Consider the following 24,951-nt stretch of genomic DNA (forward strand, 5'->3'; position numbering starts at 1 on the left):
AGTGTATGTGAATGTAAACACAGGTCCACGGCATAACAACCTCACAATCTATTCATTGGGCTCGACATGGGTTATTACTCTCAATCTATAACTAGAGTACTAATTGATGAGATTTTCATGCAACATCTCTGTCTTGAAGTCTCGGTGTAGTGGAATCTATAAATAATCACAAGGTAGGTCTCAATGATTTACATATAGATTATCTCTGCAATATCTTTACATTGATACGGATACTGAAACTGAAAAAAAAAAAAAAAAGTTAAGTTAGATTAATTAATTAATTGAATGAATTGTGTCACCATATACATAATTATGTGATGGCAGCAGGTCCACCACACTTTGATCCCTAGTTTATAGCCACTTATCCATGGGCTATAATCATTAAAGAAAAAAAAAATCTTTATTTTCTTTTTCCAAAAGGTTTGGGTATTTGATTAGGCCCCAATAAGAAAGGCAAGTAGGCTAGAGTGATTTGACTGATCTTCCAAAACATAGCATTGGAGTAGACGATAATAGGCTGCCCACATATATATATAAATGACCCCTACCCCCACCCCACCCAGCCACAACATATATGCACTATCTAAGCCAATTACATCCAGCTGCAATATCATGTCTTTTCTCTTATCCTAATTTGGTCCACACACTGTGTAGTGTGTACCAAGATAGACTTCCGGTAGTCCCCAACGATACATGGGTACAACAAAGTCCTGCTGTAGATGATAATGTCGTACCACATTCGGTGTCTGTCCTAACTTGCCTTACGTGTACAAATCATTTTTTTTATTATTATTTCTTTAATAACCAAATTTGTATACTTACCATTATTAGGTGAAGGAGGAGAATTGTGTGTATGCTCTTGGGGGTGTTTGGTTATTAGCTTATAAGTCAAATTTTAGTTTGGCCCTGTTTGGTAAATGACTGTTGGCTGAGTAGGTTGGCTGTTTGGGTTAGAAGGTATGACTAGTTGATAACATTGGCTGATTGTAGAAAGTTGTTTGATAAATTAGCTATTAGCTAATAGCTGTTTGGTATAATTTCTTTTCTTAAAAAGCTAATTCAATTGAAAAGGCTGCTTTGAGTAGCCTTTTGAATTTTAGTATTTTGGAGTTACAAAAAGTTTATTAACCAAACAACTAATAATAGTGGTTAAATAAGTCAAAATTGGCTGATAGGCTAATTATTTACTAAACAGGGCCTTTATTTGATCAAGTTTAGCTGTTTGACAAATCAATAAGTTATTTTGAAGTGTTTGGTAAATGATTTATTGGGCCAATAAACTGAAAGTGAAAAGCTAATGAATGTAGCTTTTTGTATTAGCTTGTTGGGAACAATGGGTATATTGACTATTTTATCCTTTGAAATCAATGTGATTTACTTTTAAATGAGTGGTGTGTTTGTTATTTTATAATAATAATAAAACGGGTGATGGATTTGTTATTTTTAATAATAATAATAATAATAATAGAAAATAAATATGTAATAAGAATTGTTTTAGAATACTCGTATAATTTAATAAGAGTTAAATAAACAAAAATAATTAACTTATGCCTTTAAAAAAAGTATAGATGATATCCAAATTTTATAATTATTTATTAATAAGAGTTTTATCTTCTTGTTATATTTAAAGGTTGAAATAATACAATACACTCACATCCTTAAATGACATTTTACATTCAATCAGCTACTAGTAAACAGCTAATTTATCAAACAGTTTTTTATAACCAGCTAATATAACTAGCTGGTCAAATCAGTTAACGCAACCAACCATTAACTACTAGCTAAACCAACCAGCTATCAGCCGTTTGCCAAACACCCCCTACTATATGTCCTAGACCAAGTTATTGATGTCAAGACATAAAAGATAATATCAAAAAACGTTACAAATGGTTCGTGGAGGCTATCCTCAACAAACATCCTCAGCCAAATTATTTAAACTTTTAGCACTATTTAAATTTAACACACTTATAATCACCTGGTTTATTTTCAGTTAGATGTTGATGATTATTAGTACTAAATGATCACGTTCTCATCTTATCAGCCATTATTTAGCTGATTTGACTAATTATAGCTGTTTGACCGAGTCAAACAGCTAAAATTAGTGTTTGGCAAATTAACTTAGGAAGCCCGGAAAATGATTTCCGGAAATCATTTTCCAGACTTTGGGTGTTTGGCAACCATAAGAAAACCCAGTCAACGGAAAATGATTTGGAAAAACATGGCTCTTTATTCTCACAAGAAAAACTTTATAGCCCGTGCTTTTGTTTTATATTGGATTAACTCCAGTAAAACCAACAAGTACATACATACTATGCTTTGTAATATTTTTGTTTTTAGAATATGCTTTGTAATATCTATGTATGTAGATCAACCCAATATTCACATGACAAAATAGTGAAACTTATTAGTACGATATGATGTATTATTTGACATGATATTAGCCGGAAAAACAAAAGACAGTTGTATGTATAATTGTACATACAACGGCGGATTGAAAGCAGGGCAGGAGAGAGGGAAAGTAGAATCTTTGGGAGGGAGAAGAAGAGGGAAATGATGGGTTAGAAGAAGTAGTGGTATCTTTAGTTGGTCACTTCACCCAAAGAAAGAGAAACTCTGTCGTTCTCAACAATCATGCTCCCCTCTACCAATAGTGCTCAAAGTTGACAAAATCACCACAACACAATTTTAAAGCATCACTCAACTCTCCCACAATATAATTAATCCACCACGCCTATATACTAACACTATTATATTGTACCATATATACCTACAGTTCTGTATAAACTAACACATCTTCTATTCGATCTCTAAAGGAGAGGTTGTGGTTGAATTTTTTTTAAAGATACGATAATCTACTATGCAATAAAAACGAATTTGACTACTTGTAGTGGATGGGGGTGCGGTAGGTAACAATGGTTGTTTTTGGTAGTGATTGGTGAGAAGTACGTACTTGAGATAGATGAATGACTATTGATGACAATAAAAAAGGTGATATTGGGTGCTAAATTAGTACATGATAATAGCTGCAGTAGTAAGTGGACAAGATAAATAGTTATGATCAATTTATACGAATGGTAGTGATTACTGGGAGTAATAAGTGTTCATATGTAATAGTGATTTGGTTAGGTATGTGATTTTCGTATATTTGTAGATGTTATCAAGTTGTTTTTGTGGGCTTAATTATTGTGTTTATTATTATTACACATGTTTACTAGTTATTAGTAGTACGTAGTTGTTAAGGCATATTTTTGCATTTGTATTTACAAAAATAATTTGGGTAACATTTGTGTGAGACTGTCTCACAAGTCTCAATCTGTGAGACAGATTGAATCTTTAACCTCATTAATAAAAGGGTCAACTCATCTCGTCTCACATAAATTTTTACCAAATGATTTATTTTTATTAAATAAACAAATTAAAACTAGAAAAATTAAATACTACATGAATAAATTTTAAAACAATTTAAATTGTGAACATTCAGGTAATTAAATTGTGATGGGTCAATCTTGCGGGTTCACATTGCAAGATGAACCTAGATGAAATTTTGATTCAAAATACACAATTTACATACTGAATGTAACTTTTAGTATGTAAATTGTAAAGGTTCCAACCTGTAAGGACCATCCGAGTCCATGGTATAAGTATTGATTACAAATACTCTGCAGTCTAAATTTGAATGGAAAGTAAACCTCTATAGTCTATATATAAAACCAAACGTTTGATTGGAAGTTGGAACAAACACCGATATATATGATCGATCAGAACCCAAAAGTGATTCCTTTCTAGTTAGCTCCAGCCAATGGCCTCAAAATCCCATAAAAACTCCACTACCACTACCACTACCGCCACCGCCGCCTCCACCATGGACGTCGAGAAAATATTCCACATGAATGGAGGAGTGGGCCAAACCAGCTATTACAACAACTCTTCCCTGCAAGTAAATAACTCTTCATCATTATATTATTCCTCTCTCATCTCTTGATTATCTATCTGAGGAGTTTTACATTACGATCATGTATAATTCTGCTTAATTCTTGTGTGTTTTTTGAGCGCCGCAGAAGAAGGGATCCGACAAGGTGAAGCACGTGACTCTAGAGACCATAGAACAAGTGTATGTATCGACGAATCCCAGAAGCTTGGGCATAGCCGACCTGGGATGTTCCTCGGGGCCCAACACCTTGTCCAACATTAAAGAAATAGTCGAAACCGTGGGGAAAACCAGCCGCCACCTTCTCTTGCCGGAGCCGGAGTTTCGGGTGTACCTCAACGATCTCCCCACCAACGACTTCAACGCCATCTTTCAGGCGTTGCCGGACTTCTACTGTGATCTCAAAAAGGAACGCAATCACGCCGGCCCCTCAATTTACGTCGCCGCTTACCCTGGCACCTTCTATGGAAGAATTTTCCCAGACAATTCCTTGCACTTTATTTATTCCTCCTACAGCTTGCACTGGCTCTCCAAGGTAATTACTTCAATTCATTTATTTTATAAATTATTTATTTTATTTTATTTCTTCCACATCCCAATTAACATAAACATATCTATATGCTTCCATTGATATGATTACACGTGTCGATCTATTTCGTTAGAATCATACTTTAATTACAGGGTCAGATTCTGTTACAAGTACCTCTGTTCTGTTCGTTAAAATTATACTTGAATTACAGTGTCAGATTTTGTTACAATGGTAATCATCATGTAGGTATAGAAATTATATCATGTCCCAAAGTTTATATATATATATGCTTTATCATTTAAAATTTTAGTGTTTTAAATTTTGGTGGTGTATATACAACCGCACATGTATAGGTTCCACCAGGACTGTATGATGCACAGGGTGAGCCAATAAACAAAGGAAGCATATACATAACTGAGAGGAGCCCCCCAGAGGTGTCCAAAGCATATGTTGACCAATTCAATGTGGATTTCTCATTGTTCCTTCGTTTGAGGTCTGAGGAACTAATAGTTGGAGGGAAAATGGTGTTGATTTTTCTGGGAAGGGAAACCCCTCTTCATATTGATAGAGGGAACTCTTTCTTCTGGGAACTTCTCACCCAATCATTCTCTACTTTAATATCCCAGGTAATTCCACATCCTGATAATTCTTGAGTAACCAGGAAACCCATGGTCACTATTCATGCACTGGGAAAATTCTGCCTTGTAACCCTAGTAAGTAAAATACCACAAGTGATGCAAACTAGCTGACTAGCTCCTACTCCAGCAGGGACTGGTTATGAAACTTAATTATAACTTTATAGTTACAAAGTCAATAATTGGACCAACTTGTTTGAAGTTACCTAGATCTTGATAATTCTTGGTTCATCTTTTTGTTGGCATAGCCTTAATAAAATGAAGTTCATAACGCGGCTATTGTTTACTTTAGTTCTCTAGTTTTACACTATCTGTTTTCTGTTTAGGGCGATGTGGAAGAGAAGAAGCTCGACTCGTACGATGTTCATTTCTATGCACCATCGAAGGAGGATGTAGAAGAGGCAGTGAAGAGGGAGGGGTCGTTTGTGTTGGAGAGGCTAGAGATGTTCGAGATAGAGAAGGAAGTAGGGGATATCAATGGTGGTGGGATGAAGATGAGCTATGGGAGGAGAGTTGCCATGGCAGTGAGGGCAATTCAAGAATCAATGATGACACACCATTTTGGAGGGGCAATAGTAGAGAGCTTGTTTGAGGAGTATGGAAGATTGGTGGACCAAGAAATGGCTAAACAAGAGATTCAACCCATCACGTTTGGGGTTGTACTTAGAAAAATTTGATGATTAGGACTACATTGGCGTGCTCAAACTTTAGTCATGCTTGATGGTACTACGTAGCTAGCTAGGTAGGTCGAATGGCAATGTGGTGCGTGACTAGGAACGTACAACTTATGTAAAAAATTTGTCTCTCGTGAAGTCGTTGGTTATCTTATTATGAATGCATATCTTTTCTTAGTGGTGAAGACTTGGTTTTTTTTTTTTTTTGGGTAAAGTCACGGGGTGTTTGGGAACTGGCCCAGAGGGAATTGTCACTTGAGAGAATCGAAGTTAGGTTCTTCCGGAATTCATTCCCACAACAAGAGCTCACTTGCCAGTTGAACTACTCCATTGAGTTAGAAGACTTGGGTTTTACTTTTTACTGTTAACTGTTAAGTATATCCGCAAGTTCTTTGGAAATTTAAATAATTGATTTTTGTAGACATGAGCTATTAAAGTATTAATGAAATATTAAGTTAGGGTCCGTTTGAAAAGCAGGAAAATGACTTCTGGAAAATGAGTCATTTTCCGGAAAACAGTTTCATTTATTTGGATGTATTATGGAAACATGTCTTTGTGTGTTTGGTTCATTTTTTAGAAAATGGATAGAATTGTATAATTAAACATTGTAATTGTTTTATTTAAAATATAAAAAATTATAATAGTTATTAAAATAATGGTATTTAATAAAAAATAGAATTTAAAAAAATAAAAAAAAATTAAAAAAATAAAGATAAATGTAGCAAATTTCCCCACCTTCTTGGTCCATGGTCATGGGTGATATATGGCTTGGTTTTGGTCGAAAACATGCGAAACAGCTTATTCTGGCGGGATTCTGTAAAATGACTTACGGAAAAAATTTTCGTAAGTCATTTTTCGAAAAAATTAACTGATTTTCCTTGGTCAGCGGAAAACATTTTCCGTTGACCACATTTTCCGGACGTTGCCAAACACATAAAACTCGAAAAATATTTTTCGGAAGTCATTTTACGGATTACCAAACACACCCTTAATAGAAAATATTCATTCTAGTCTAAAAAAAGAAGACGATACATTAACTCTCAATTTTCTCCACCATCTATCTGGTTATTATTCAATAAAAATCTTGTTCCGGCTAAATCAATAATCCAAATGATTAAAATACATTTAATTTTTATATTCAGCTTTTTTAATTTAGACTTATTTCATTTATCAATGACCAATTAAAATATGGATTGATTTAGGTTGAACCAAACAAATATATATATATATATATATATATATATATATATATATTTGGTGGACTCTCATTTTATACTTTCAAATTTTACTCACTCTCACAAGTTCGGCAAATTATACCGTGCACCACGTACGTAAACGACGTCGTTTTGAGCATTGTAAACTAACTGACCCTTTTTTTAGAAATCACGTTTCCCGTTTCAGCCGGTCTGTGTATTTATGTTAATATTCTGTGTATTCTAGGTAATCATTCTGTGTATTCCAGACAATCATTCTGTGTATTCTAGGCCACCGTTCTGTGTATTCATGCTAGTAACACATGTTGTGATGTGTTTGTGCATTCGAATGTTTAGGATGATGAGTTCTGTGTATTTTGTGTCAATATTCTGTGTATTCATGTTATTAACACAGGTTGTGATGTGTTTGTGCATTCGAATGTTAGGAAGATGAGTTCTGTGTATTTTGTGTTAATATTAAGTGTATTCCGGGCAAACATTCTGTGTATTCTAGGCAAACGTTCTGTGTATTCTAGATAATGATTATGTGTATTATAGATAATGAATTTTTTGGAGTTATTCGCGCCCGCGTCCACTAACATTGAAACGACGTCGTTTTGGACCAGGGTGCACATTGCTATGTGCACCGTAGTCCACGATATAACGATTGCACAAGTTCTTGATCCTATCATTGTTTGCTACACCAGAAAATAAAGTAGTATAATTTGGGAATATGCATAGTAGAACTCAACAACAAAAAGAAAAAAATCTTAACCTGGCCCACAAGCCAAAAAATAAAATAAAGACTATTGTTTCTCAAATTCTTTAGTCCAGAGTTATTACATTTATCAATATCTAATTAAATATAAGTTGGGCTGAACCAAGTCAAAAAATAAAAATATTGACTTGAACCAGTCCACATCCCAAATTTTTTTTCTCCAATTTCTTTAGTTCAGAATTGTTATATTTATTACGTATATATTCATTTTATTATAATACTAGTTATAAATACACATGGCGTGCGACTAAAAATGTCCAATGAATAAAGACAATCAAATTATATGATTGGAGTAAATAAACAAAAACATAAATCTTATAACTATTAGAAGATGAAATTTTAATTTTTAATGATAAGAAAGATAATTATGTCTCATAAATTTTTAAAAACTACATTGAATTTAGTTGATATTGTGTGTTTTTTTTTTTTTTTAGTATTACTGACTCTGTTACAATGTTATGTTGTAGTACAAAGAGACAACATCGCCTCCACTGAGGCTCAAACCCACCCCGGCCCCTTCTACATGGGGGTGCAACCGGGTGCCACTAGACCACAAGGTCATTGGTAGTGAATTTTTAATTAAGAGGAAGTTAAAATAATTAAAAGTGATGTATTTATACTTTACATAGTAGGGGTAAAATTGACAAAAGGTAAAATATTAAGAGTAGAATTGATAAAAAGGTATAAATGTACATTACAAAAAACACTAAATTAAAGAAATGCACATAATATCATTTTTTTATACTATCACTCTATTACAAGGTAGTATCTATTCAATATATTTTCTCTATTTAATCATTAACAAATTTTTTTATTTCAGTTAAAGACTAATATACAAAAAATGTCAAAATGAAAAATATGAAATGTAAAGCTAAAAAAAAGTATAGGTATAACACAAATAACACATAAAACAAACACTTAATTCAATTTATACAACCAACACAAATTTTATTCCGTAAAGGACTAATGTCATTGACTTTTATTAAATATTTTTAGAAGTTACAAGTTTAAAAAATTATTTATATACTTCATTTTGTTATACGTAGTAATAATTAATCTTGATAAATATTATAAATATTATATATTTTAATTTATAATTTTATTTAAATATAAATAATAATAATAATAATAATAATAATAATAATAATAATTATTATTATTATTATTATTATTATTATTATTATTATTATCATTAGAATAATTAATATTTTATGAAAAAAAATTTTGTAATAAATTTATTTTCATGTTTTCTAAAATGACTTAATAAAAACAATTATTTTATAACTTTCAACCAAATATTAAAAAATAAATTTTTTTGATAAAATTAATCATTTTCTGAAAGTAAAATTTTTAAAAACATTTTTTATATTTTCAAACAGACCCAAAATGTGTGGATTAGATAGTTGTTAGGTGCGAGGTCTAACATGGAGCGTATGGTATCCTATCATCGAGATGTGATGCTAGTTGATACGCAAGTATATAAGGAAATAAATAATTACACCTTGGGGACAACCATAACCAAATTAGTCAGGTTGTTTGCTTAATAACCACAAAATTTCAAGTTCAACTCTCATATTGGCTTTGTTGGTCTGAATCGGTTAGCTTTGACTCTTTGAGCAACCTAATCAATTTATGGTAACTTTTTGTGTAATGATAAGTGTGTGATCTAGCCTCTTATCAAATAAATTCAAGCTTTATATAACTTTGTTTGAATCGTTTTATGATGTATTCAAAATATTATCTTCTTTCTTTCATTTTTTGTTTTTTTTGGGTGTTCATCTTCTTCTTTTTAGACTTAGACATGATGTTACTTTCCCTTTCTGTCCATATACATGCATTATCCTTAATTATATTTCGTAACTCACATGATTATGTTCTCTATATATTTTAATCACACCATCTTATCATAATGTCCAGTATGTTACACACTAATATATATCTTGTAATAATTTGAAGATTCGTATGTGATTGTAACTCTAAAAGTTTCAAATTTTGATATATTTTTATGTAAAAAAAATTACATAGATCATAATAAGATATGCTTAATTGAGAAGTTATTCGAATTTATGACTTGTTAAGCATATAATAAATATATATAAATTAATTAATAAAAGTATAGTCTTATTATTAGTTGAAATGAAGCATATCATTCAATTTAGTATTATAGCAATATGGTATGTAAAATGTCTTAATTTACACCATCCACACGTCCCGTCAAAGAAAACATTTATCTTTACTTGAATTGGTAGAAAATATTAATAATTTTTTCACCTTTCCATTACTTTATATAGTGGGAGGTTGAGCTTTGATTTAATTTATCTTTATATAATCTATGATAAAGAACCATCACAATGAAGAAGATGGAAGCTAGATTTGTAAGTGGCTGTCTATAAGGAGTACTGTTTCAATTTAATTCAATAAAAAGATACAAAACATCTTTCAATGGATATATTATTCCATCTTTATAAAATTCTAATCAAGTTTGATTCGTCATTCTCTCTTTATAAAAACAAAACAAAATATCATAAATCACAGCGTCTTGTCAATCAGTAAAGTAATCATATCAGTTATATCGAAACATGTTAATTTATCCACAGAAATGGGTAGGCATTTCTTGACTTGTACGTTTTGGATATATGCTTAATTAGCCAAATCTCAATGTATTAATTGATTGTGATTTGTGACGCTTTAATATGACATGTTAATATGAAAGGCCAATTAATTTCCTTCCATATGCACTGTGGGACTTTTAGCTTGGATCATCACCACCATGTTATGTGTTTGGACGGATTCTAAATTAAAGTTTGGATATCATCACACTACTTAGTCTCTTGTTACATTATGAAATTTGAATACACAACCCACTTTTTGATAATATCATTTGATTTTATTTATAGAAGTGACAGGCTAACTGGAATATTAAGCTTGAAACTGACCCATCGCATTATACCTTTACATGGTGATTAGTCCAAGCACTCGTGCTTAGAGTGTCAAATCCGATGCACCTACTAGGGGTCAATCGGGTCATTGCATCTAGTGGAAGAGTAGAGGTGAGTTATTAAACAATACGCATGAAAGACTGTTGTGTCTATTGCACATATACTCTGCTTGCATAAATATCTTATAATTGTAATGACAAGACATTTGCCTACCTTAATTATACCGAACTTGAACACCACGTGCAATATTTATCTCCATGTAATTTTTTTTTTCCAATCATTTCATCATACTCGCATTTTATTAATTTTTCATAGTATTAACCTACATTAATACCTTAGCTTCGAAAGATGAAATTCTGACCTTTTATATAATTGATATTATTAGTAGAGAAGAACCAAATTAATAATAAAATTAAACCTATTTTTTTATACACAAAATAAAAATTGAATTTGAAACTTTTTTATGTAGAATCTCATACTTTATATTATTAAAAATTATAAATTATTTCATTAATAAGATATTTTTAACCGAAGGGGGAGACTCAAAAAGAGAGTAGTTGGGGCTTTGGATAAGGACAAACTTTAAAGTGGTTAGAAAAACATATTTACAACCATTAATTGTGTTTGATGTGCATGATAAATATTTAATGATTGTGATTACGAATTCAAATATAGAGAATAATATGCCACAATATTCTTCCCAAATAATTGGAAGAGGAAACATAAAAGATTTCAGCTTTATAATAATTATTATAGAAAATTATACACAAAATTTTTTTTACTGTAAATTACAATATTGTATTGTAATTGCTACTTTTTTGGACGTCACTAACATATTATAAAATGTTATAAGATATCATATAAATTTTTAAAATATTATGATAAATTTCACATGAATCGTTCAGAAATGTAGATGAGGTGTCGTGGGAGCACTCAACTCGTAGTTGTTATCCAAAGGTGCATACTAAATAAAGTCTGTTTACTAATCTGAGTTACTCATAGCTTTCTGACTTGAACTAATAATATTATTAAATAGTTCTCATAGGGAGTCGAACTTGAAACTAACATTGCGGTTACCAAATCTACTATCTAATCAATTTGATTGAGATTGCTCCGAGTTCCTAATGTACCATAACTCTTAAAGCTTGTGATCAGACCCGACCCAATTTAAAAAGTGACAAATGGCTGATTCTTTTTTTTTTTTTAAACACTCATGATTCTTTTACAAGATAGTATATGTTCTATACTTTTTCAGCTCAAAAAATTAATGTCCTCATTATTCAGATTTGATACTGTGACCGCCCATTTGGAATGGTAACATTTTCAAATTAAATTCGTCCTACAAAGAGTTTTTATCATTTTTTGTGAGTTAATTAATTATATTAACAAAATGTATACTCCCAATCTCATTATATATGCGTGTTTATTGGGATAAAATGCATGGCCCAGTGGGCCTACTGGACAGATGAAGAGACAATGAGACAGTTGGGCCTATGTACCATTCGGCCCACTCAAAGGCAATTGTTGGGTCCACAAACATGATCACAGTTTTTAGCAACAACTCCTAGCATTATTGTCTTCACTTCTCCCCATCCCATTTTCGTTAGCCTCGGGGTAGCGACTTATAATTACATGTTTTTATGACTCTTCGTATTCTACATGAACAATATTTTTTTCTTTTTCTCAAAAAGGTTAAATCATCAACCTGACAAAACATCTGTGATAATATAAATTATGATAACGCAACTAAACACAAAGTTAGACCTTTGCCGAGTTGACCTGCTCATGCCTAATATTGTAAATAGAGATTTTTGTTTGTCCTTAAAAAGCAAAATTTTTCATTTTAAAGGTCCGCACACCCTAATCCAGTAATATTGTATAGGAGTAAATCACGACACTTAAGCGACAAATTAGATGTGAGGATCAGTGTTTGGTGTCTGCAAGCCTGCAATGAGTCACCTCACAAGAAGGTGAAACTTTCACATCGTGGCTGTTAATATCTGATCTACAAGACATGCTAAAACTAGTACATTGTGAAAATCCGTCATTTTCCATTGATAGAAATCGCACTATAATGTGGGTCTTGATCTTAATACACGTGTATATATTCGATACTGTATAATTGTTTATCATAAATATGCCATGCGTTTTAGTCGGTATTTCTTTAGGAATACGCAATTAATAGAGAATCGTATTCGGCTATGAAAGGCAGGATTTGATAGCAGGTTTCCATGTTTTAAAAGGCCCGCAGCTATCATATATGCAAATAATAATAATAATAATAATAATAATAATAATAATAATAATAATAATAATGCATAACATTAGTGGCATTACATAATATATTATATTAAGAATGAATATATTCCCATTCAATTCAATACATCAAGTTCCATCATATGACAAGAATTATTCTAACATTTTGCAGCTAGCTAGCGGCCCAGCTTCCTCATATTACACATTACAGCGTGCACGCCATGCATGCATACCATTTCCGAATACCACGGATTTTAGGATAATATATGAATATATCGTTATCCAAGCACTATATATCTCACCCAAACTCACTTTATTATTTATATATATTGATTTTCTGTTAAGAAAATTGGCATAAAAATAACTTGAGTAATCATTTTGAAACATTATTTTGAGTGCTTCTCCCAAAAAAAGATCACTATATATATATATATATATATATATATATATATATATATATATATATATATATATATTTCGTTCATGCTTCATTATCACTGATAAGTAGAGACGTCAAAACGGGTTTACACAACAGATAACCCGCCCCACTCTGCCAAAAGGCAGGATGGGCTCTAATTTGTAAAGCTCTGTTATTGGCGAGCTTTTTAGCCCGGCCCGCATAGGCAACATTAGTTGATATTTTAGGGACGTGGTTCTACCATCGAAACGAAATATGCAAGAAAAGTAATTTTAAGTTAATAGGGTTCAAAACCCTTGGAAAAGTACTTGAGCAATNCAAAATACTATTGCAAGTCATGGAAAAACTAGGGGCCTCATGTGTGTCTTGCCAAGTGCCAAAATTTTCCGCTAAACCATCATCCACACGACACATCGTAAGACACACCAAACGACCCTACCACCGCCTTGATAGTCTACCACCCTCATCTGTACGTGCTCCCTGCCGAACGAACCCACTAGATCATTGGTCAAGTTCGGTAGGACCAAGCACCACCCTGACGGATGACAATGGACGAGTTGGTTTGGCGAGGAGAGAGGTGAGCAGCCCCTACAGACACCTCGTCCAAAAATTGGTCGGCGACTAACCAACATTGGTTTGTCAACATCTGCAGCGGCAAGCCACTTTCCAATTTCCACCACCCTTGGGTAGACTAGAGGCGTCGTGCTCGGTGCCCCCACTAGTTGAGTGTACCACTCCTCAACTCCTTGGTATTTTCTCAACCTGTATTACATATCATGCTATCAAACACCCCCTTATTCGATTTTCTTGTTTGCCAAATGCACCCACCGCAACGGTTGGCAATGATAAATAAAGATTATTGTTCGAATTCACGTCCATGTTCAGTCGTGGGGAAGCCTATGAGCACCTCTACCGTGAGGGCAAACTGTAAAACCTCATCCACCATCTTGTCCACGAAAATTGACTATATTTTACCTCTCATTTGCTAACATAGTCTTTGAACACTCTTCTTTCCATGTTACACCTTACAAAACTTTAGCTCCCAAACTTTTTCACTTGGGTGCACTTCAAACCCCAATCCCTATGATATTTACACCTCAACCCAATAACTCTACTTCTCAATCCAATTCTAACCGTACAACTTTCTTCTCTTATAATTTAAGCTTCAAATACCTTGTACATGGGCTTTTACTATTCCGTAGACTCAATTCACTCCTGATGAATATCTACTCTTTTGCCCAATTGTCATTTGACCTAAATCCCATGCCTCAATTAGACATTTCAACTGCAGACCAAAAAGCAATTAAGTTCCTAAACTATAAAAAAAAAAAAACAAAAAAACAAAAAAACAAAAAACAAAAACTCTAATTAGACACCTCGACTTGACATTTTAATTTGATGCAATTTAGACAATAATTTCTTAAATTAGTACAATGAAATCAATTGACAGGTAAGCTCAAATTGATAGCAAGTAAACTTGATTTTTTTTTCAAAAAAGTAATTTAAAAATTTACACATTGTCGACTTTCTTCACTAGAAAAGTTGACAAATTTCTTCGTTTTATTAGACGTAGTAGCTAGACATCAAGCTTTTCCGCAATTTTTTTTTTTGTTTAGAAAATTTTTTAATTAATTTATTTGAATTTAAAAAATATTTTTAGGTCGTTTTCTCTTTCTTTAAAAAAATTGAATTAAAAATACATTTTTATTAGTTACATGAAAGTAATTGGTTAATCAACCCAATTGCATAATGATGGGTGAGGCTATGCACCTAATTGAATAAGAAAATCATATAATAAGATAAGAGTAATCGAGAGGACAGACAGATAGCTGAAGGAATTGGGTGGTCGAGGGGAGAGTAGGGTGGAATAGGTGAATGTGTAGAATATCCAGTCGGAGAATGGTTAGAAGAGCCAATCAAACATGCGAATGGGCATAAAAACTTGTAAGATAGACGAATGGACAGAGGAGACGGTTGGACGGATGAATGAGAGAAGGAGCTAGACAATCCACAAAGAGAGTGAATGGAGGAGTCACTCGAAGGGAACAAATGGGCAAAATAGTCAAATGCATGGTCAGATTGAGGTAAAATGCGAGTACCTGAGAGAGGGAAAGTCGGACAAAGATTCGAGAGGTCGGTCGGACCGGTTGACTTGAAGATTGATCCAGCTGACTACAAGGCTGATAGCCACATCTGGAAAAGCTTCGGGGCAAGATCTTGCGAAAGATGGAGGAAAATCAAGAAGCAATAAGCAAAGAGAATTAATTGGTATTTGTTATGGATTGAGCTTACCAAATTTAGCTAGGCCTCGGGTTCCTAGTATAAATAGGAGAAAGAAAGCCTAAAGAAGGGTTGAGCATTCACTATACACAAAAAGCAATAATAAAGCTATTTTCCAACTATATTCTGTTTTAATTTTTTTAGTGGTCCCGCACGGTATCTAATTTGAGTTTTGTCTAGCTTAAAGACTTAATTGGCTTTTGACCTATAGTTGAAGGGTATATTTAATCATTTTACTAATTTTAATATTAGATTTTTTTTCCCATCAACTTATTTTTGTGTGATTTACTCATAATATAATCAATTAATTTTTAAAATTTGACCAATCCAACTTATATATAATAATATTCTATTAAAAGAACTTTATACGAGTGCAATGTAGGCATGTCGCATTTTCTTGTTTAGTGAAATTGTTTTTTCTTTTAAAGAGTAACTTAAATATTTATCAATAAATCATTACAGAACTTTTGTTTTTCTAAATTTTCGAAATAAAATTCCAAAATCATTTCATGGAATGCCATATACAAGATGAAATTAACGGCATCGATTTACGGATTTACATATTCTGCACACCAAAACTTGCAGGGTGGAATTGTTTTTAATTACTGTACATGGTACTGAGATTGGCTATGAGCCTACGAAGATTGAAGAACAATATCCAACTTCTCTTCCTGATGAAACTTAATTTGCTTAGCAATGAAGGCCTCTATGGCTCTCTGGAACTCCTCATTGCTCAGATTTTCAACATCCAGTGACGTCTCCGTCGGAGCGTTACTCGGATCTGTCACTTTCCGGCATTTCTCCGTCACCGTTCGCTGCAGCTTTCCGCAACTCTCCTCTCCCGATTTCTCTACGGTTAACTCGTCAGATCGAGTCCGCTTCAACGGAACTCTCGGGTTAAAACCGGTCGTTCGGGAAGCTTCGAGATTAGGAGCGACGAGAGCGGTGGTTTCGGAAACCGTTTGCTTGTCCTGGTACACGATCTCCGCCGGTTCCGTAACCGTTTCGGAGTTTCCAGAGGCGACTTTCATGGAATAGTCGTTGTGACTCTTTTGGATGAGCGAGTTGTAGATTTTAGTCTCCTCGGCGTGGCAGGTGATAGGAGATTGGCCGGAGAGGCGGCCGGATTTGAGGAGCAGAGTGAGGACGATGAAGTTTCCGAGAAGGAAAATGAAGAGCGGACTGATGATAAAGGAAAAGGCTAAACGCAAATAGTCGCAGGAGATTTGAATGAGAAGAGGCAAGCGAGTGGAGGTCCAGGAGAGCCAAACCAGGCCGAAACAGAGCTCGATCAGCCGAAAAAGCATGGTGAAGCTTTTGAAATGGTCAAATTTCATGATCGATTTTTCAGAGTTGTTGAAATTCATAGCGTCCTCCATGTAAATGTAGTGCGTGAAGCTAGAAATTTGAAGAAATCAGAGAGAAGATGGGACTTACAAAGAAGCGTAGATGGAGAAAAAGCAAGCTAGCTAGCAAGCAGCAATGTGTTGTCCGTGACCATTCACTGCTCTTGCTTTTACCACAAAAGTTTTGGGCAATAGAAGACCTTCATTTCCATGAAAAGTTCCTCGCTTTATATAGAGGAGAGTCCCTGCCGTTTGGACTTTGGAACGTCGATGCGTTGCGCCCACCTACTCTTTTTTAATTCTAAATTTTTTACAATTATGCGCCCGTATTACCCCATCAGTACAAGCAATTTATATCGTGGACTAACATCTATAGTGCACTGGATACCCTAATCTAATATACAGAATTTAATTTCATAATATAAATAATTCATATTCATGATGTATATAATTCATGTTCATAATATACATACATATAAACACGATATAATGAACATATATATAGAATTTAACTTTATAAACTACAGAATTCATGTTCATAATGTACAAAATTCATGTTCGTAATATATATACACATTAACACGATATAATGAACATGAATTAAACACTTAACATAATACACAAAATTTATGTTAATAATATACAAAATTCATGTTCATTATATCGTGTTTATGTGTATGTATATTAATTATGAAATTAAATTATTGTGTATTAAATTGGGGTTTACGATATAACAATTGATCAATACAAATGTTATAACGCCTGTTGATTTTAAGACTAGAGTCCATTTAGGGCGTGCCGCGAGCCAACACAATTACTCAAAAATTTTACAAAACATAAAAACGTAACAATTGCAATATTTTGTTTAAAAAAAAAAAACAATTGCAATATTTCAAGAACACAAAAAGTACTTTTATTACTTTAGAATTGTCAAAAAGTCAACCCCAAATCCCTTGCTCGGGGAATTTATACACCTACTCTGCTCATAAATGTATTACACAAGAATTTATTGAAATAACTGTCATCATTTAAGCCTTTATTATTAATAGGAAAACCCAAGAGCTAATTGCACGCCATTTCCCTAACCTGTTCGATTACCTCAAGCCGACCAAGCATGCCCAGTCGATGCCAAGTATGACTTCTTCGACGGGCCGACAATGATCAGTCTCTCAACCCGTCAACACTTATATGTGACGAGATAATTGAAATGTTATATTAAACTTGAGTTGGAGTAGTTCGCGCTAGTTACTAGTTGTTGGTTTTGCCGCGCTATAAGGGCAAAAAATTATTATTATATTAGTTGCATAGCCTATATGAATACCTTAAAATTGTGACGATCAGACATTCACAATTCAACAAGAAAACTCTATATATATATATATATAAAATTTTGCTTAGCTTGTTATGTGCATTTTTTCACGAATATTAGATATTGACCAGGTTTGTAGATGATGACAGTAAACTTTCGATCTGTACCTAATATACATGTACTATTATTAAAATTTACAGTGGAGTGTGTCGGAGCTGCTGCATGGGACCCGGCCCCTACCCATCCAAGCTAAGAATCTGCAGGAAGAAGGTTTGATAGATGGGTTATACTGTGGGATATTGATATATGACCCTTGCTAAATAGTAGTCAAAAGTGTGTTTGAAGAGCATTGCCCTGTAGTCAAAGGACACAGTCCTCCCCAGCTTTCAAAAACACTCAGAATTCCCATAGTTTCGCTCCAAACTTTCATTTCACGTTTGGACGGACTACTCAAAACATTTAGGGTGCGTTTGGTTCACACATGGGAATCGAAATTGGAATGGATATCAAATACTTGGTAAGAGTAATGGGTTTTGGTGAAAGTATTTTGCATGTTTGGTAGTTGGGTGGAATGGGAATGATTATTAATAGTTGGGGAAGAAATGATGAAGGAAGATGAAACCCTTATTTAATAAGGGTATGGGTTTTGCCATTAATGGGATATTCCAAACCCATAGTAGCATTCACAAAACCTATCAACTAAACACTAACAATCACTTTGATACCCATACCTTATGCCTAAACCCCCAACCAAACACACCCTTAATTATGATTTATACCATACATTATTGAAGTCATGACACAATCTACTCTTCTCATCTGTACAATCCTAGGTGCGTGCTAGCTAGTGTTTTCAGTTTGATTCCGTCATTTATCCATAAGATTCAAATTGCAGTTCTAAATAGTTTCAAACTCTATGAACGAAATAGCAAACCGCAACGGTAAAGGATGTTTTTCATTCAATATTATCAACAACAAAAAATAGATTAGCCAAGATTTAAGAAAGTGGTCCCCCCAGCGGGCACATGCACCATATGTAGCCAACTGGGGTGCCACGTTGCACTTTCCTCCACAATTTTTTTGAGCCAGGTAAGGGTTTGTTAGCTCCACCCACACCTTGTCTCTGATCTCTCTCCTCGATCTTCATGTCATTTAAAAAAAACGTGTTGCTGGATGACATTTTAGAGAGGCAAATTAAGCATATTATTATTGAAATGTGACAATAATTGTTATTCAAGTATAATTAAATAAAATTGCGTCTTGCTACTAGCTATAACTTGAGCTAGTAATGGGATATGGATGAGATTGTTGGGCAGTGACTCAGTTCGAAGAGTCGAGACCAGCATCTTACCATTGGAACGTAGCTCTGACATCCACGCAAATATATGAAGAAAAGTTGCAAAACCTTCCTAATACACATGTTAGCATACGATTAGGTCCCTTGTGAAGTATAATTGCTTAGATTGCCGAAAAATATAACAAATTAAACATGCATTATAAAAGGAGTAGATATTTACTACATTGAATATATCTTATTCTCAAATCTCAAGTGACTAAAAGAATTTATTGTTCTATCGCTAGCTCTTCTTATACTGTCTATTTCGTCTAATTAATCACCAGGCTAATTAATTATATTGTATCGAATTCCATAAATTTGTGTTGACACACCTATAGATTGAATAACACCAACACACTCATATGGAGGAGTTTCTGGGGATGCCCTAAGTGCTGGGAAGTGATACAATGCATGTGGTAATGATGAATTGGATGGATAAAAGGCAAGATCGAAGCCAATTGTTTGTCAACACATGAACAGCGAAAGAGAACACAGATCGATTCATATATTCCAGTAAGGACTGGCTTTGAATAATATAAACCAAATAGATGAACATCATACGTGTAAAGAACAGCAAAGAATATTATTTGCAAATTAAAGGGCATTTGAGGAATTGGCTTAGTCATCATCTTTGATATAAAAACTATACGACCCACCAAAAATATCCATGATATTATTCTTTGCTTCTTTTATCAGACATATTCTGTGGTTTTAGTGAGCTCCCCATAAAGTTGTGATACAGACAACCTCTTATACATGTCTTTCTCTTGGTTTACTTTGAAAGTATGACAAGCACTTTAAGAATATATGATAATGTTCCAACATTCAATTCTCTGGGAATTTAATGCATGCCTTAAATGGAGTAGCAGCATTACTCTTCCTATGCTAGCCCCAAACGCTAAATTCTGTCCTTCCCGAACCTCCACACTCAGACCCGACAGGCGACAGGATAGTGGATGGTAAATCACAACAACTCAAGGATTCATTAAGTGGGAGCATCAATCAGTACTATCCATGCATCCACAAAGAGCTCACCATATATTAGATGAAACTCCCACATTGCAACTATTACTATTCAAGATTATGAGAAGGTGAGCAACCACTTTAATTTGAAGCGAACCGTCATCCACGTGAAAAGGTTTAAGATAATTTCGCTATTGTTAAAGAATGTGAATGGTTAGACGAGTGAGGTCACAACCTGACTTCTTTAACGAGTATACTCGATGTGCGGATAGGTACCATCCTCTGGAAGTGGACGACTGAACAATGGAACATGGCACACGGGTTTGAACGATTACTACGAGATAGAAATAAGGGATTTTTTTCCAATGTATTTTCCTATTTATTTATTTTTAAATAAATTTGTTGTAATATCTTTGTAATATATTTTTATTATTGAATAAAAATATAATTGATACATTGTGTTAATTGAATCTTGGTACATACGAATTATTTGGCAAAATAATGTTAAATGTATGAAAAGATTGAATATGAATGCTTTGGCCGAAATGAAATGTAACAAGTGTGTTGCATGTTGAAATCCCGTAAGGACTTCGGTTCTAGTTCATGTATAACAATAAGGATGTTCATGTATAACCTAAGGGGGGTTTGAGGTTTGAACCCACGACCTCTCAGTTGCAAGTGCAACTCTCTTACCACTTAGACTACCTTTACAAGAATGTTGGTTATTTAATTAATAGCACATAATGGTGTTACCTGACTAAAGCACTGAATGGAGCTAAATGCTGATGATGCATTGAGTCGTGCTTTGGCCTTTCGGTCAATTTCAAATGGATTTGTAAGTGCTAATTTGTTTGCACCTACGAGATGTGTTAATTTCTTGACAGGGTAATTGGTAAACACCTGAACCGAACCACAGACAGACAAGCGGGTACGGAATTAAACAGCCACCCATTATGCTGAGGAGAGAAGTCATTGCCAACGGCTCCACTTCACATTCAAGACTGTCATCATGAAGACCGTTAAAACTCGTAGAAGAAGAATCGTTGCACTTGAAGTATAAGTAGAAGCCTGTTGTAGGAGGAGAGGGGGGACACTTTGGTTTATTACACACAACACTATCTGAAACTGATTATCTATTGTACTAAATGATAAGTGCAAAAGATGCTACATTTATAAGGTCATTCTCGGGTCACATTGCACGTAATCGCTAGCTTTTATGATTGATTTGAGCTTGAATTGCGTTAAAATGATTGTTATTGCCATTGGACCTTAGTCCACACTTGGTTAATCATTTTGTAGGTAAAACTTTGTGCAAAAAGGTGGAAAAGGCATGGATTGCAAAGAACGATTCATGGGCCAAAATTGGGAAAAGAAGGACACAGGGCACGGACGCGCGTCCGCCCATGCGTCCGATTTCTACCCCTCTGAAGTTCGCACAATCGAACAACAGTCTGCTTTGGACGCCTGGTGGACGCGGCTTGGACGCCCGCGTCCAATTTTCACCCCTCTGAAGTTGAAGCGGTCTGCTGCGGACGCACGGCGGACGGAGGCTGGACGCGCATGTCCAAATTTCAGCTCTCTGAAGTTCACGAGCTCTGCTGAGGACGCGGGCCGGACGCCCGCGTCCGATTTCGACCTCTCTGAAGATTTGAAGCAGCACCACAGAATCCCGCTAGACGCGCATCGGACGCGCGTCCAGTCGGGAGTCCACAGCGTAACTTTTTGGCGGTTTTGGCGAGATTTAAATAGAGATTGGGGCATTTTTCCAGGAGATCCCACTCATTTTTCCAGATTAGTCTAGTCTAAAATTTCTCTCTCTAAAATTAGGTTGAAATTCCCTCCCAATTCCACTTCAATTCCACTCACATTTCATTTCAAGTAGCTAGATTTGGAGAAGATTGTGGACATCAACTTGCAAATGATCAAGATTTGTAGAAGAATTCCATTTACATTCAAGTAATCTTCCAATTTCCTCTCTTGTTCTTCAATTTTTAGTTTGTGAATTGAGTTGTGGATTTGATTTGTGCTTTGAATTGTGATTTGTTTTTAATCCTTATAGCTTAGATTTGTTCAATTGCTTCGATGATGCTTAGTTTCGAGATGTGTGGCTAGTTACCTAGTGGATTTGGACTAGTTGAACATACATGTTGTTCTTGAGCTCTCATATCATATATCTAGGGTAGAATGATGCTTTTTGGATATCTTGATTGCGGTTTGGGGTGTTTGTGTGACCTCTACTCCGATTAGGCCAATCGGACTTGAGAGTTAGTGTAGAAAGCTTTCACCTATGAGAATAGGGAATGCTTGAAGACCTCACCAACCTCTTTTCCTTCTCACCTTTGAGAAAAGGGAGAAGGAAGGCAAGAGGCACATAACGTGTTTGTCATAATGCCTCTTCTAGCCTAATGTTCACAAGGATGATGTTACGGTCTAAGAAGTGAGTCCATTGACCACGAGAGTGGCGGTGGTGTGAGTGACCTTGTCTCATGTGAGTTCTTTGAGCGGTTTCAAGCCCCTAGTACCTTAGGAAATCAAGAGTTGCATGTGTGCTAGATTAGTCCGAATCCTCCCTTCCAATACTTGTTTTACAACACATTTCGTTTTAGTGTTTGAGATATTCTTAGAATGATATACACAACCCTCTTGTTAGGACTAGCTTTTGAAAAATAGGAGCTCTTGTGTCTAATTCCTTGTCTACCAAATCCTTTCTTACCGTTCCTTGAGACGATACTCGGGAACTTCTTCCCGTTTTACCACCTACACTCTTTCCACCTCCCGCGAAAACTTCAACTCATCACTAAACTACTGTTACACACTTATCAAATATACCCGGTAACAATACTTACCGTCATTGGCACATATTTATTCTTTATAAGACTAAGATAGAAAAATCAAATTAATTGTGTAAATAGTGCGGTTAAAAGCGATCAATGTGGTTAATATGAAACACCTATTGGTGATTTCTGCGCAAGCGTTGGTACCATACTCGATCGTATGGCACGGTGTTCCTTTTTAAGTGCGTGATTTTTGTGCTTAAGGTGCGTCAGTTATTCAGTGCGTGAACTTAAGGTGCGTTTTTGTTGGAACTTAAGATGTCGGTCTAAAGCTTTAGGTGCATGATTTTATCTCTTAAGGTGCATGGTTTTCGTTCTTAAGGAGCGTGATTTGTGTGCTTAAGGTGCGTCAATTGTTGAAACTTAATGTGGGTCGGTCTAAAACTTTAGGTGCGTGATTTTCCTTCTTAAGGTGCATGGTTTTCCTTCTTAAAGTGTTTTATTTCTGTACTTGAGATGCGTTAGTTATAATACTTAAAGTGCGCCATTTTAAAACTTTAGATGCGTATTTTGTATTCTTAAAGTGCGTAGTTTGAGTACTTAATGTGCGTGATTTTAATGCTTAAGGTTAAAGTGTGTGGTTTCCTTTTAAACGCATGTTTTTTTTTTCAATTTTTATTGTTTTGAACCATTGATCTAGATTTGATCATCTGCTTAGATTAAACCACATATTCGCACCTGAACAAATTCCCGCACCAGATCTCGTGTATGTATGTGTATATATATATATATAGAGAGAGAGAGAGAGAGAGTCGCACTATATATTAGATTAGATGTTTGTGATTTGAAGCGTGGAACAAACTTTTACACCTTGCCACTTGTATATATGCTTCTATATGGCTTTGTTAGAAAACAACTAGCATGATGATCCCTTACTCTCTCTACTCACACGCGTAAGAACCTTATATATAATTCAGTGGTATAAATGCGAGATTATCTATAAGAAGATTTGTGATTAATTTTTATAAAAATTTATTAAACTATTGTTCATTGGCATACTTCTACTTCAATCGATATTTTGCTATTTAGTGAACATTATACTTACAATTTATAAGAATTTTCGTTTTGATGATTCATATTTTAGGAATAAGGTTCAATTTGGCCACTGAACGTAACCTGGGAGTGCAATTAGGCCATCGAACTAAAAAAAGTGCAATTAGGTCACTGAACACTCCAAATGTATTCAATTTCACGTGATAGCAGGTTACCATGCATTTCATAAGGTTATTTGCTTACGTGGACAGTGAGTTGGCATTGTAAAATAATTTTTAATGATAAACTATTAAAATAAAAAATTAAAATAATTTAAAAACTTAAAAAATTAATTTAAAAAAACACACATCTGGCCACCCCTTTAATAATACCATTGCCACCTTGATAGGAAATCTGTGGATGAATCAAATTTAATTAATTAATTAATTATTTATTTATTTATTTATGTATTTATTATTATTATTATTATTATTATTTACGGAAAGTCAACTTCGTTCACAAAACAACTTTTGCTTTATTATGGTGTGTGCGTGTGTTTTT

General features: G+C 34.3%; 2 protein-coding genes across 2 annotated transcripts; one reads left to right on the forward strand and one right to left on the reverse strand.

Moving 5' to 3' along the window:
• The first annotated feature begins 3,702 nt into the window (after positions 1–3,702).
• LOC116014486 (jasmonate O-methyltransferase) lies at positions 3,703–5,951 on the forward strand. Its single transcript, XM_031254550.1, has 4 exons — positions 3,703–3,937; positions 4,059–4,463; positions 4,811–5,083; positions 5,419–5,951. The coding sequence occupies exons 1-4, from the start codon at positions 3,800–3,802 to the stop codon at positions 5,767–5,769; spliced, it is 1,167 nt and encodes a 388-aa protein (XP_031110410.1). The 5' UTR covers positions 3,703–3,799; the 3' UTR covers positions 5,770–5,951.
• A 10,314-nt stretch (positions 5,952–16,265) lies between these two features.
• Positions 16,266–17,009, reverse strand: LOC116012414. Its single transcript, XM_031251946.1, has one exon. The coding sequence runs from the start codon at positions 17,007–17,009 to the stop codon at positions 16,266–16,268; it is 744 nt and encodes a 247-aa protein (XP_031107806.1).
• Between the last annotated feature and the right edge of the window lie 7,942 nt (positions 17,010–24,951).

The sequence above is a fragment of the Ipomoea triloba genome, chromosome 3 (assembly GCF_003576645.1).
Source record: "Ipomoea triloba cultivar NCNSP0323 chromosome 3, ASM357664v1".
Classification (NCBI taxonomy): domain Eukaryota; kingdom Viridiplantae; phylum Streptophyta; class Magnoliopsida; order Solanales; family Convolvulaceae; genus Ipomoea; species Ipomoea triloba.

Excerpts from the sequence above, each read along its gene's own strand:
- LOC116014486 (XM_031254550.1), top strand. The coding sequence starts at position 3,800 with ATGGCCTCAAAATCCCATAAAAACTCCACTACCACTACCACTACCGCC. Across the intron at positions 3,938-4,058 it reads ACAACAACTCTTCCCTGCAA|AAGAAGGGATCCGACAAGGT; the intron begins GTAAATAACTCT and ends TGAGCGCCGCAG. Across the intron at positions 4,464-4,810 it reads GCTTGCACTGGCTCTCCAAG|GTTCCACCAGGACTGTATGA; the intron begins GTAATTACTTCA and ends GCACATGTATAG.
- LOC116012414 (XM_031251946.1), bottom strand. The coding sequence starts at position 17,009 with ATGGAGGACGCTATGAATTTCAACAACTCTGAAAAATCGATCATGAAA.